Raw genomic sequence first — 13,731 nt, forward strand, 5'->3', positions numbered from 1 at the left:
TAATAAATTATTGAAAAAAGTATTTTAAATATTATTTTTTGAAAAATATAATTTTAAATATTGTAGAAAAATAATTTAAAAAGTTAATTGTTTAATTTAAAATTTTTATGATTAAAAATTATTAAATTTAGTCTTAAATTAATTTTTATATTATTCTACTCATCTATTTAATGAGATATTTTTCAAGACTAAATGATAAAAAAATCAAAACCTTTATGTCAATTATCAATTTTAACTAAATATTTTAATTTTATCAATTTAATCACAAACTTTTCTTATTGTTTTCAATTTTAACAATAGATTAATTAGAAGCAATTAAACCCATCAATTGCCAAATTATTCAAATTTTTTCATTTATAAATTGCCTGTTTTAGCTAATCTATTTAATTTTATTAATTTGTTCAATAATTTTAATATTTTTTTTAATTTTAACAAATTATAACAAATGAAAAAAATTCAATTATTTAAACATAAAATATTAATAAATAATATAACAAAAACAAATCTAATTGTAACATCCAATAAAATAAGTATTTCATTAAATAATACTTTTATTTAATTTATTTGAGAATAATTACTAAAATGATAAAAAAATTAAAATGATTGACTAATATTAATAATATTAAAAAATATTTAAATTATTTTTATCAATTAAATCATCTAATTAAGTTAATTATGAAAATTAAAACTAATATGAAAGTTTGGGAATAAATTGATAAATTAAAAGAATTTGCTAAAATTGGAAATACTTATAAAGGTTTTAGATTTTTTTAATCATTTAGCTTTTTTTTTAATTATTATTCAACAATAATAGTAAATTAATTTAAAATATGATTGTAAAAACCATATAAAGTAAAAAAGAAAATATAACCAAATATATATATATATATATATATATACAAATGAGGTAATAAAAAAAATAAAATCCATAATCAATAATTCAAAATCAAATTCTTTGTAAGAATTAATATTTTATCTTTTCAATATTATTATTGTATATTTTTTATTCTATTTTCTAAGATATTTATAATTACAAAAATATCCTGAAATTTTCTATTATATATGCTCTTTTCAAAATTAGTGATTATAATTATGAACACTTACACTTTATTATAATTATAAAATTATAAACTTTTATTCTTTTTATAAAAGTATAAAAAGTAATTGGATAATTTTAATATTTTTTAATATTCTACAGGTATTTTCTTCATCAACGAGAATCAAAGACTCAATGTCACTTAAAGGATAAAAATACTAAATCACTAATATTAAACACTCGTTAATAAATAATTTTAATCTTTTAATTTGGAACATATATATAAAACACTTTAATCTTTCAAAATTTTACAACTACTTTTTTTTTTTTATTATCAATGGCATATAATTAAAGATTAACATTTTAAAATATAATAATGACAAAAAAAGTTTATTTTGAGAAAAATCTCAAAGATTTGTAATTAATCATTAAAATAATATAAAAATCCTATTTAGGTTAAGATTAGAGCTCAATAAAATATTTTTGAAAAGTACAATTTTAAATATTATTGAAAAAATAGTTTAAAATTTTTTTTAATTATTTTAAGATTTTATTATTAAAATATATTAAATTTAACTTCAAAATCATTTTTAATATATCATCTCATTAATATCTTTAATAAATATTTTTAATTGTAATTTCAATAATAAGATTAAATTAAGTGAATGCATAGTTGACCTCTAATATTTACTTAAAAAATTATTTGTTACCTTATTTTTTATTGCATTTTGTCATACATCTTAAGTTTATAAAAATAAAATTATTTAATTCTTAAATTTATAAAATTATAGCTATTAATCTCCGAATATTTTAAATATATAATAATAAATCAAAGCACGTGTAAGTCACGTTTGTAAATATAATTGACAATAAAGTTAAAAGCAAAATTAACCAAATAAAGAAATAAAAGGGGAGTAATTGTCTCATAAATTAAGGAATCTAATAATTTGAGAATCACATGTATGGTGTCCTTGGAGATCCAGAGAATAAATTCCTTTAATTAATTGATAACATTAATAAACTATTGGATTTGCTTAGTTGCAAAATCTTATTCTGAAATTTAAGAACTTTTTGAAAAATTTAAAAATTTATATCAAAAAATTAAATATGTGATTCTTCTTTTTTTTTTAATAGTATTTTTCTATAATTCATTTGGATATAAATATGAAAATTTATTAAAAAAAGAAAATGAGAAAAAACAGAGAACAGAGCCCATTGAAAAGCCAGAAGCTAAAATAATAAGAAAATGACAGCAAAAAAAATCATAAAATTAATATATATATATATATATATAAAGCAAAAATTGGCGATATAAATGAAGACACGTAGAGACAGAGAACGAAGCAAATTCGAAAACGCAGAAGCAGAGCCTCCGACTCTGACGAAGGAAGCAGCAACTGCATCAGCAGTTTCTGAAATCTGTCAATACTAAAAAATGGCTGGGCAGTCGAGGAAATGGATGATTCTGGTGGCGACTATATGGATTCAAGCATTTACAGGGACGAATTTCGATTTCTCTGCGTACTCATCAGAGTTGAAATCGGTGCTGGGGATATCTCAGGTGCAATTGAATTACTTGGCAGTTGCTTCTGATCTTGGGAAGGTGTTTGGATGGTCTTCAGGATTGGCTTTGATGCATTTTCCATTATGGATAGTTCTTTTCATGGCTGCTTTTATGGGATTCATTGGCTATGGTTTTCAGTGGCTTGTCATTACAAACGTCATCGCTTTGCCTTATATCCTGGTATGCTCTTTCTTTTACTTCCTTCCATCAAAAGCATATCTTTGGGGAAAGATATCATCTGAGTTTAGTGATTACAGATTAGGCTTTTTAATAATTAGTCATTAACATTTAATGTTAATATTAATTGTAAATAATTAATTATAATTATTGAATTAAACAAGTTTTAAATTAAATAAAAAATTAATTATTTCCTTATAAAGGAATTAAAGAGTGAGACTTGAGTATGAATCTCTTCAATTTTTTAATTTTTTTTTTATTGAAATACAAAATTGGTGGTTGAGAGTCTCGTTTTGAGTTGAAGGTTCTCGTTAAATCTTTGGTCATCAAAAATAATTTTTTATGACTTGGGACTCTTTGTGGGTCCAATCTAATGATTCTGAAAATTCTATAACCACTTGCTACCAGTCGAGTGAGCAGTACGCTCTATACAGCCACACCATAAATTTTTAATACAGGGTAATTGAATAAAAAGCACTAAACATTTTCGTCAATTTATAATTTTATTTTAATATTTTAATTTTAATTTTTTGTCCTAATATTTGATATGGGTGTAATTATATTCAATTTTTAAAATCAAATTTTAATTAGATGTAAAAGTCAAATATTTACAATAATTTATAATTATAGCTAAATCTTTCAATTTTGAATAAAATTAATCCCAACCTCTAAGATAAGTACAATTACAGTCAAAATCTAAAATTGAATTAGAGAAATTTAAATTTTATTCACCAAATTTATAATTATGATAATAAAAAGCCCTAAACTTTCACTTATAGTAACAAAATACTATAAAAAGATTTTACATTTTGATAATTAAACTGATTGATTACTTCAAAAATTATGACCACATCAATCAAAAGAATAAAATAAACTCATTTAAAATATATATAAATGGATTCCCATAGATTTGGGTAATAAAATTTATAGTTTAAAGCATTTGGTTATCATAATTATAAGTTTGGTAGATAAAATTTAAATTTTTATGAATCAATTTTAGGCTTTGACTATAATCTCATATGTTTAAATTTATGATCTAAAATTGGAACGTTTGGATATAATTGTAAATTATTACAAATATTTGCCTTTTATGTTCAATTATAAATTTAATTTTAAAAATTGAATACAATTGCACCTGATGTCAAATGTTAGTATACTAAAACTAAAATTGAAAAGTTAGGATAAAATTGTAAATTGATGAAAATGTTTAGTATTTTTTATCCAATTAGCCTTCAATTTATATCTGCAAAGCAGCTGCCATTTTTGGCCTTCTTATCCTGAACGAGTTTCCAGATTTACTCAAATTTGGTAACAAAATGTGTTTTTTTTTTTTTTTTTTTTTTTTGTTAAAAAAAATTGTGTTTTAAAGCTTTGTTTGGGAGGAAAGAAAATGACAGAAAATGAGACTCATATGGTAAGACAAAATTCGTGACTTCCATGTTTCATTATCCTCTTAATTTCTTTGTCTTTTTTATTTATTTTTTTCCCCTCCCTCCATGCTTGTTGTCGGTGCATCCAATGGGCTTTCCTTTAATTTGAGTAAAATTATTATTTATTTTAAATATATTAAATTGATGCGATGGAAAGAGAATTTAATCTCAAAGACAAAATTTAACTTGAAAATATCTCAATCTAAATAAAAATAATATATATTTAATATAAATTTGAATTCACATGATAATGAGTTTAATAATTATTAAATTAAATATTTATATTAAAATATATATAAAATTAATTAAAGTATGTATAAAGCGTGCATGATTTTAGTTGTAAATATTTAATTGAATGGTTATTACTTAAAAAGAAAAATTCTTTGATTTTAGTAAGATGGTTTATTTACTTATTCATTTGATTTCCATTTTTTAACTTAAGACTTCACAAATTTAGAAGTTTTTTAATATCACTTAATTAAACTCATTGATAGATGACTTATTTATTATAAGTAACTTCTTTTTTATCAAATAATTTTTTTATTTTATATTATTGAATTATTAGTTAGTATAGTTGATATATTTTTTTTTCTGTATAAATGTATAAATAAATATTTTATATAATTAAATTATTTATACAACTGATGATATGATTTGCGAACAAAAAAACTATTATGAAAACCAAGTGAAAATGCATGCTTTATCCTTTGATATAAAAACCAATGGCTGCAAAATTATAAATACACAAATTTCTTTCTTTCTTTATTTTTATTTTTGAATATTGATGCGGAATTAATTTCAAATAAAGTTGAATGGTGAAAAAGAATTTTTATGGTCAATCTCAACTGGTTTGAGATTAAGACTTAGTTGTTATTTTGTCTTTATTTTGATTTTTAATTTTTACTTTAATTTAATTTATTAACCTTTTTTTTTTCAATAGCTGCTGTTGATTGTTGAGTGATTCTCTCCCACCAACATCTCGTACTTGGTTAAAGTCTGTTCCTTAGAAAGTTAGAATGGACAAATCAATGAACTCCCAAGTGGCAAATATGGACAAATTATAATTTATACATATTATCATCAAAAAGTTTCTTCCAACCTGGGAAGAGAAACTTCCCTGCACTCACTTGGTGTCCTAACGTGCCATAATTTTTCTACCACATACTGCTGATAGCCCATTACAAATATGGTGACCACATTCACATATTTCCAAACTTGTGATGTGCAAAGCACCTTCCTCTTTCAAATCCTTCTAATTTGTTTCTGTCATCTTTTCTCTGATTCTCTTACTTCATTCCGTGATACATCAATAATTTCAAGCGTACAGAATAGCGATTTGGCTACTAGTTCCCTGGTTTATTTGTATTATACTATGAGAGTTCAGGGGTTAAAAAGTTGGCATACTACCTTAACACCATTTATTTTTCTTTTTCAATTCTAAATTTTATTGACTTTGATCTTTGTTTAAGCCAAAATATCAATAACCCTGATTTTGAGGACATATGTAATCTAAAAATTCTATACAAGACCATCAATACATCGATGAGATTTTATTATTATGGTGGGTCATGATGTGAATGCTAGTTGGGATTCCTAGATCATGAACTGAAGGCCATCAATTCAAGATCTTTCTGCAATGATGATTTTCAACTTTTTTCCATGGATTAGCAATAAATGCAGACAATTTTGCTGCATTTATATATTTTAGGCCCTTTGTTTTTCCAGTTGTCTAAGGGTAGCTTGCCTAATAAATCAACATTTAGTAGCTTCATGTGAGAGATGAGTTAGCTTCTATGTGTTTCTTGATTCTTTCTGCTCTTTTTCTTTCAAGTTGAAGTCATCTTCTTTCTCTAAAAATCAAAATTAATTTAGTTAATAAAGCTGCATTCCCAGAAAATGATGATTTTGTTTTATCAAAATTAATATTTTATTCTACTTGTTTAAAATGACTTCTGTTGATAAATTTGAAACCTTTTCTTGCCAATTTCACAGAGGATAATGGATATACCCTAGAAAGCAGCACTATAAATTTAATATGAATCTGTACCATAATAAGCACAAATAGAAACGATTTCACTAACAAGTACAATTGAAAGCATCTCCACTTTCGATTTAAGTGACTGCTTAGATGAGCTTTTGGCATTCACGCTCCCAACAGTTGGTCTGGGGGGTTTGCCAAGCATGGTGATTAGAGCAGTGTTTTAAAATGCAACAGTTAATGATTCAAAATTATAATTAAAACATTGAAGGCTGGAATTTGTAGCTATATATTTTTCACTCTTCAACCGCCAATTGCTAACAAAAACTTCTAAACCAAGCGTGCCCTGAATGATGAGATAAAAATTTATGCAAATCTGTTAATACTAAAATGTGAACATTATGTATATGTTTAGGCTACACCAATTACTGTCTATCTATAAATAACATGTTCTGGATAGATATAGGATAAAATTTTAAAAGCAATATTATGCAAAAATGTTTATATTTTCCTAAATTTTAATTTCTTTTGCGGCCTTGACCATAAATACATACATGTTATTCTGAAAAACATGGCAGGTGTTTCTCCTTTGTTTGCTGGCTGGATGTAGCATCTGCTGGTTCAACACTGTATGTTTTGTCCTCTGTATTCAAAACTTCCCAGCTAGCAGATCCCTAGCTTTATCCCTTACTGTAGGCTTCAATGGTGTTAGTGCAGCGTTATACACTCTTGCTGGCAATGCAATAGATTCATCATCAGATGATATATATCTTCTTTTAAATGCCGTTGTTCCCCTTATCACTTCCATTGTAGCATTGCTCCCAATTCTTCGCCAACCATCTTTAGATCCTCTCTCTCCTGATGGAGTTCGCCGTGATTCCCTCATATTTCTCATATTGAATTTCTTAGCCATCCTCACAGGAATCTATCTCCTTCTCTTCAGTTCAAACACATCTAATTCAACAAGAGCTTCTCTATTCTTAGCTGGAGCAATTTTCCTTCTCATGTTCCCATTGTGTATCCCTGGTGTTGTTTATGCTAGAGACTGGTTTCACCGTAACATTCATTCTAGTTTCCGCCTTCAAGGCTCTGGCTTCATTCTTGTGGACGTTGATGATCTTGAGCTTCATAAAGAGCTCCTTACCCATGAGATGAGTAATCACGAGAATGGGGATGGAATCATCAATGGGGTTGCAAGACAGAAAAGCTCAAGCCAAAAAGAAGGGTGCTGTGAGACAATGGTTGGGAAAGATAGACTGGCAATGCTTGGGGAAGAGCATCCAGCATGTTTGCTGATACGAAGGTTGGATTTTTGGCTATATTACACTGCATATTTTTGTGGAGGCACAATTGGCCTTGTGTACAGCAACAACCTAGGCCAAATAGCACAATCACTGGGACAAAGCATGAACACTACAACTCTTCTCACTTTGTATTCAGCCTTTTCCTTTTTTGGTCGATTGCTGTCTGCTGCACCGGACTATTTACGGGTGTAAGTAATCATACCAAGTCTCCTGAGGCGTAAATTTTATACAAAGAATAAATGACTATAACAATAATTCCATCGTAATTTTGCAGGAAGATGTACTTTGCAAGGACTGCATGGCTAACCATTGCTCTTGTGCCAACTCCAATTGCTTTCTTCTTTCTTGCTATATCAGGCAGTCCACTGGCATTGAAGATAGGTACTGCATTAGTTGGATTGAGTTCTGGGTTCATATTCGCTGCAGCTGTTTCGATAACATCTGAGCTATTCGGACCGAACAGCATAGGTGTGAACCATAACATACTTATTACCAACATTCCAATAGGGTCACTTGTTTATGGATTTCTTGCTGCTATCGTGTATGATTCTAATGCAAGGAGTAGTGGCCTAGGCATCATTACTGATTCTATGATTTGCATGGGGAGGAAATGCTATTTCTTAACCTTTGTGTGGTGGGGGTGCCTTTCAGTATTGGGGTTAGGTTCTAGCTTGCTGTTATTCTTAAGGACAAGGCATGCCTATGATCAGTTTGAACGGAATAGGATTACACAGCTGTATTAAGAACATTTGAATTTTTATGGAGAGAGATCATAGATTTGATGGAATTCAATTGACAAAGGATGCCTAGTAATTTAGGGTTAGATTATTGCATGGAGGAAAAAGCTTGTATAGCTATATATTTCGATGTTGTAATGATGCTAAAGATTTTGAAATCATTACAGAGGAATCAATACTTTTGATTTTAATTCAGATCTAATAATAAATGATTATATCTTAATTGTAGTCCATGATTCAATCCATTTCTTTAACATTGGCAATTTAAAAGATTATGAAGATTTTAAATCCAATAATCAGCTTATTTTTTTTTGGTACAATTGGGTTGGTAATTGGGATTTAAACTTAATATTTCACATGAGAGACGACTCTAATATCATCACGTTAAAACTTATTAATCAACAATTAGTTTATTTCAATGAGAGTTTACTCTTTAATATAGCTAAGACTCTAATTGGTATTGTAATTAGAGGTTAAATGATATTATTTTAGATAAACTCAACTCAACTCGGCTAAGATTTTATCTCAAAAATTTAGAGTCGGTTATATATATTCTTTTTTTTCACTCTAAATGATTTTTGGTTACATCCTCGGAAATGGGATTATTTTAGATGTTATTAAAAAATAATTTAAAAGAAAAATATTGTTTAATTATTTTAAAGATTTTATAATTAAAATACATCAAATTTAATTTAAATTCTCTAACATATATAGGAGTTATTTTTTTCTAATAACAGTACTAAACAAACCCTAATATTAAATCATTGAGTTAAACTAAAAAAAAAAGTTATTTTCTTCTTTAATAGTGTGTATATATATACATATAAAACAAGCAGGTAATCTCATAATGTTGTTACATGGCATCTTTTTTAAAAAATTTACCATATGTCACTCTCTATAGTCATATGTCACCCCTATAAATAAATGTATAACTACTTATTTATGTTAATTATTTAAATTTTTTCATTTTTTTAATTATCATTAACATTAGTATTATTATCTTTTTTATGATTTAAATTCATATTTTCTTTAAAATTTCATTTTTAAAAATTAAAACTTTTATGATTAAATGCATTATTTAAAAAAAAATTTATATTATTTTTTTTATAAATTTATTTATATAAAAATATTATTTAACACATATTACCATTCATATAGAATACGTATATAACTCTCTTTATGCTAATTATTTGATTTTTTTTTATTTTTTTAAGTAGCATTATTATTGATATTATTATTTTAATTTTTATTATTTAAATTATTATTTTTTTAAACTTTAATTTTTAAAAAATTAATGCCTTTGTGATTAAATGCATTATTTAAAAATTTTTTATATTACTTTTTCTTTATAAATTTATTTTATTGCTTTTTCTTTTTAAATTTATTTATGCAAAAATATTGTAAAACCTCAAATTTTTAATTAGTTATTTTATGTGTAATTATAATACTTTATTTTATTATATATTATGAAAATTAAAATGAAATTTTTTGGATTTTTAAAATCGGGTTTGATTTTCTTGAGACAATAAATTTTATCGAATTTTAAAAATTAATTTAAAAATCACATGAAAAATTTAAAAATATATTTGAACTCTACAAAATTTTCTGAATTTTTCGTAATTTTTTCAAAAATTTTAGGTCTCGTTTTAGGTCCTAGGGCAGAGTAAAAATCAAATTTTGAGTACCCTGAATCGAAAAGACCAAATCGGATTGATCGAATTGGATCAGTCTTCTTTTCCCTTCTCCCCTCCCTCCCGCGCATCTCACTTTCCCTCCCTCTCTCTTCTTTTTTCTCTCTCCTCCCACTGCTGGCCGGCCGTTCCCCTCCCTCCCCCACACGCTGACGCCTCCCTAGCCGCCCTCTAGATTGTTGGAAAAACATGCCCAAACTCCTCCCTTTGCACGCGTGCCTCTTCATCTTCCTAGCCTAATTTCGGTCAATCCGACCACCAATCGAACCGGGTTCAGTTCCAAACGTGTTCCACCGGGTTCAGTCCCAAACGTGTTCTACTCTTCGAGAGCTTTCCAAAGACACCTAGAGTATAAATTTTCATTAAGCGGTTTGTCCGAATCAAGCCCGGGAAATTTTAGCCTATTTTGACTTTTGGGCTAGATTTCCCCCAAACCGGGAACCCCACGGGAATTCTAAGACCACCAGCACCCTCCACTCAGCGAGAGCTTCGCAACGATATAAATTTCAAATTTTTCTGACACTGAAATTTTGGTGGTCCCATAAACATTGCAATATTTTTTCAAGCCTTTAATGAGTTTATTTAATTAAATAAAAATTATATTCTAACTTCTAGTGTTGTAGGCTTTGAGTAGGTGTTCTCAATTTGCAAAAATTTCATTGGTGCCGGGGTCCACATTTTTGGGCCGGACAAGCGAACTGCCAGACTCACTTTAGAAGTGGGTAAATATTACAGTTTATCCCATCATTTTCTGATGCCCTAGACGCGTTTCAAGCATCAGAATTGGCGCAGGTAAACCCGAACTCCAAGTTGCTTTATTTACCTAATGTTGGATTTAGAATAAAATTCATAAAATATTCGTGGGTAGTTAGAAAATTATAACCTCTTTTACAATAGCTTAGTAGCATCATTAAGGACTGCGGGGCACATTTATAGAAATTTGAAGTTAGTTTAGCTGGTTTTTGCAAAATGTTATTTTTAAGCTTTATAACTGAATTATGTAATTACTTGAGATTTGTTTGATTTGGTAGGCCTAGAAGGGGCTGTGTGATGTTGCTGAGATGTGGGCTTGAGGCCTTTGGTTATAGAAGTGTTGTTTGAGCCATTTTGCAAGTTGGGTAGGTTCCAAGTACAGGAAAAACTCTGCTGGATTTCTAGTATAAATTAGGGTGTCTTTTGATTCTTTAAATCATGGTTTCATGTTAATGCTAATAAATTCATAATATAATTATTTAGGTGATCAGGGTCAGCATTCTTCCTCTGCCCAGCTGCCACAATAATGATTGGTTGATTTGTGAGTAGATATTGATTTTATTTATAATTTCAATATTATTATATATTCAAGGCATACTCATGCATTCACTTATAAATATATGTATACAGTTAATTATTAGGCATACCTTGTATTGCATATTTATTTGATGATATTGTTGTGGATGCTTAAGGTGATTTGGAGCTGTGTGCATATGTTAGCGTGCGTGTGGTGTGTATATGGATATAGGTAGGACGGGTAGACACGGTTGGAGCTTAACTCGTTGGGAATCGATCCTTTTTGTGCATAAGTCAGGGTGAGGCACGGCTTGAGTTGAACTTGCTGGCTCCTGCATTTGGATTATTAAGTGAAAGTCTGACTCGAGTTGATCTCGCTGGTAGAGGTTGGAATTAAGAGAGCTGTATAGGAGATCAGCTTCTATATATATATATGATTGATGTGACATACGGGTGTGTGAGTGCTTCAGATTATCTTTTGTGCGAATATTATTTGATTTGTTTGAAAATATATGTGTATGTTGCATTTTATATTTAGGGATGCATTAGCCTTAGATAGTTATAAAAATTGTATTTAAAATCAATATCTTACTCTATGAGTTGAACGCTCATTCCTGTTCAACTATTTTTCCCAGGTGATAAGAGGGCTCTTTGAGATTACTTGCTTATTTCTCGCAGGTTTACTAGGAGAAATTTTATTGTGATTTTATTTCCTTGTTTTCTAATCTAGAACTCCACATGTACTAGTAGTGTTCAAATTTTGATTTGGGACTATAATAATTTATTTATTTGAAGTTGTAAACATATTATATGGTTATGTTGGTATGTATGAAATGAGTATTTGCTTGGATTAGGGAGCTGAGCTCCCATTGGATTATATATATTTGTTTAAGGATTGTGAGGGTGAGCTAAGCTACCTAGATATTGATATATTGTGATTACAGGTTAGGTGAGCTAAAAACTCCCTGTTGGATAGTTTAATTTATGACTGGATTATATCCATTTATTTTCTTGAAATTAGACTACACTTATGGGCCTTATAGTTGGGCTAGGAATAGTTAGGCTTACTACCAGCTTTGGGGGCCTTATGCTGACTTAAGTTTAGTGCTAGTCCAGCCCAGAATTCAGGTCATGACAAAGTTGGTATCAGAGCTTAGGCTCCAAATTCATGGGAAAGTGTATATCTAGAATTTTACAAAGAGTCTTCTTAGGAGGTCACATGCGGAGTATAGAATTCATATTCGTCCTTTTTTTGTTATCCTTGCATCTAGTATCTGCCTTATATACTTGTGTGCATTCATGAATATGTAGTTATGATTAGTATATTGCTTTGGTTTTGTGGGATAATACTGCTGAATTTCAAAAAAAATGTGTAAAGGTAGAAAAGCCATCATCGCCCCAGAATCGAAAGTGCCGGATGAGATATCAACACAGGATGAGGCACCTGCCCCAAGAAGGCGTAGTAGGAGATCTAGGGCTGCTCGAGAGGAAGAGTAGCCACAACAGTTGTATATGGCCTAGGGTCCTATGAATTCGATGGCAGCCACCTTAGCAGGTCTGCAGAGGACTATTGACATGATGGCTCAGTATATGATTCACCCTCCACAATAGCAGCCCCCAGTTCAGAGGGCTAAACCATATAAGTAGATAATTAATTTTAAGAAGCTGGTGCCTGGGATTTATGATACTACAGAGGATGCCTATTGATTTTTGGACTCTTGCAAATAGGCAGAACTGGAGCTACAGCTGATAGATAGGAGATTAATAGAGTGTGTACAGCATGTGTTGGGACCTGTGCCAAGCCAATAGATGACTGATTATGTGCTCCTTCAGATTGAGAAACTATCACGAGCACAGTTTGTAGAACTATTTATAAACAGGTTTGTACCAGAGAGCTTTAGGGATCAGAAGCAGTAAGCCTTTGAAGCTCTAAAACAAAATGGGAGATCAGTCGATGAATATGCTTTTGAGTTTTTAGAACTGAGTAGGTATGCCCCAGCCGCTGTGGCCACTAAAAGTATGAAAGTGAAGAGATTTTTGAAAGGGCTAGACAGAAGATATGCAAATTTAGCTATGTTGTCAGACCAGTCATTTAATGTGGTTGTAGATAGGGGCCGACAGAAAAATCAGTTATATGGGAGATGATGGAGGTAGAGCCAAGAAGAATAAAGCCAAAGGCGTCATCAGATATACCCTATATGAGTACCATGGGTAGTGGCAGCCAGAGTCACCACAGTGGTAAACCTAGAGAAAACAAAAAAGGTGGCTTCAAACATAGATCCAGAGAGTTCAGATCAGGATATGGTTCTAGCAGTGGATAGAGTTTGGGCTACAATAGTTCCAGATCTGGTTCAAATTTTTCTTTTGCATCTTGTACACAGTGTGAGAGAGTATATTCAGGGCCTTGTTTGATGAGTTTGGGTCGATGTTTCAGATATGGCCAGCCAAGTCACTTTGCCTGGGAATGCCCCATATTCAGTGAGCATCAAATGGGGTCTCAAGGTTTTATTGCTAATGTACCCTGCCAGTTACACCCTCGTACTTT

The 13,731-nt window shown here is 29.5% G+C and overlaps 1 protein-coding gene across 1 annotated transcript; it reads left to right on the forward strand.

The window, feature by feature from the left end:
• The first annotated feature begins 2,346 nt into the window (after positions 1-2,346).
• On the forward strand, positions 2,347-8,421 carry LOC110651941 (protein NUCLEAR FUSION DEFECTIVE 4). Its single transcript, XM_021807418.2, has 3 exons — positions 2,347-2,780; positions 6,764-7,677; positions 7,764-8,421. Exons 1-3 carry the CDS (start codon positions 2,472-2,474, stop codon positions 8,230-8,232), a joined length of 1,692 nt encoding a protein of 563 aa, XP_021663110.2. The 5' UTR covers positions 2,347-2,471; the 3' UTR covers positions 8,233-8,421.
• Positions 8,422-13,731: the final 5,310 nt, after the last annotated feature.

The sequence above is a fragment of the Hevea brasiliensis genome, chromosome 18, assembly GCF_030052815.1.
Source record: "Hevea brasiliensis isolate MT/VB/25A 57/8 chromosome 18, ASM3005281v1, whole genome shotgun sequence".
NCBI classification, from domain to species: Eukaryota; Viridiplantae; Streptophyta; class Magnoliopsida; order Malpighiales; family Euphorbiaceae; genus Hevea; species Hevea brasiliensis.

Excerpts from the sequence above, each read along its gene's own strand:
- LOC110651941 (XM_021807418.2), top strand. The coding sequence starts at position 2,472 with ATGGCTGGGCAGTCGAGGAAATGGATGATTCTGGTGGCGACTATATGG. Across the intron at positions 2,781-6,763 it reads TCGCTTTGCCTTATATCCTG|GTGTTTCTCCTTTGTTTGCT; the intron begins GTATGCTCTTTC and ends AAAACATGGCAG. Across the intron at positions 7,678-7,763 it reads GCACCGGACTATTTACGGGT|GAAGATGTACTTTGCAAGGA; the intron begins GTAAGTAATCAT and ends GTAATTTTGCAG.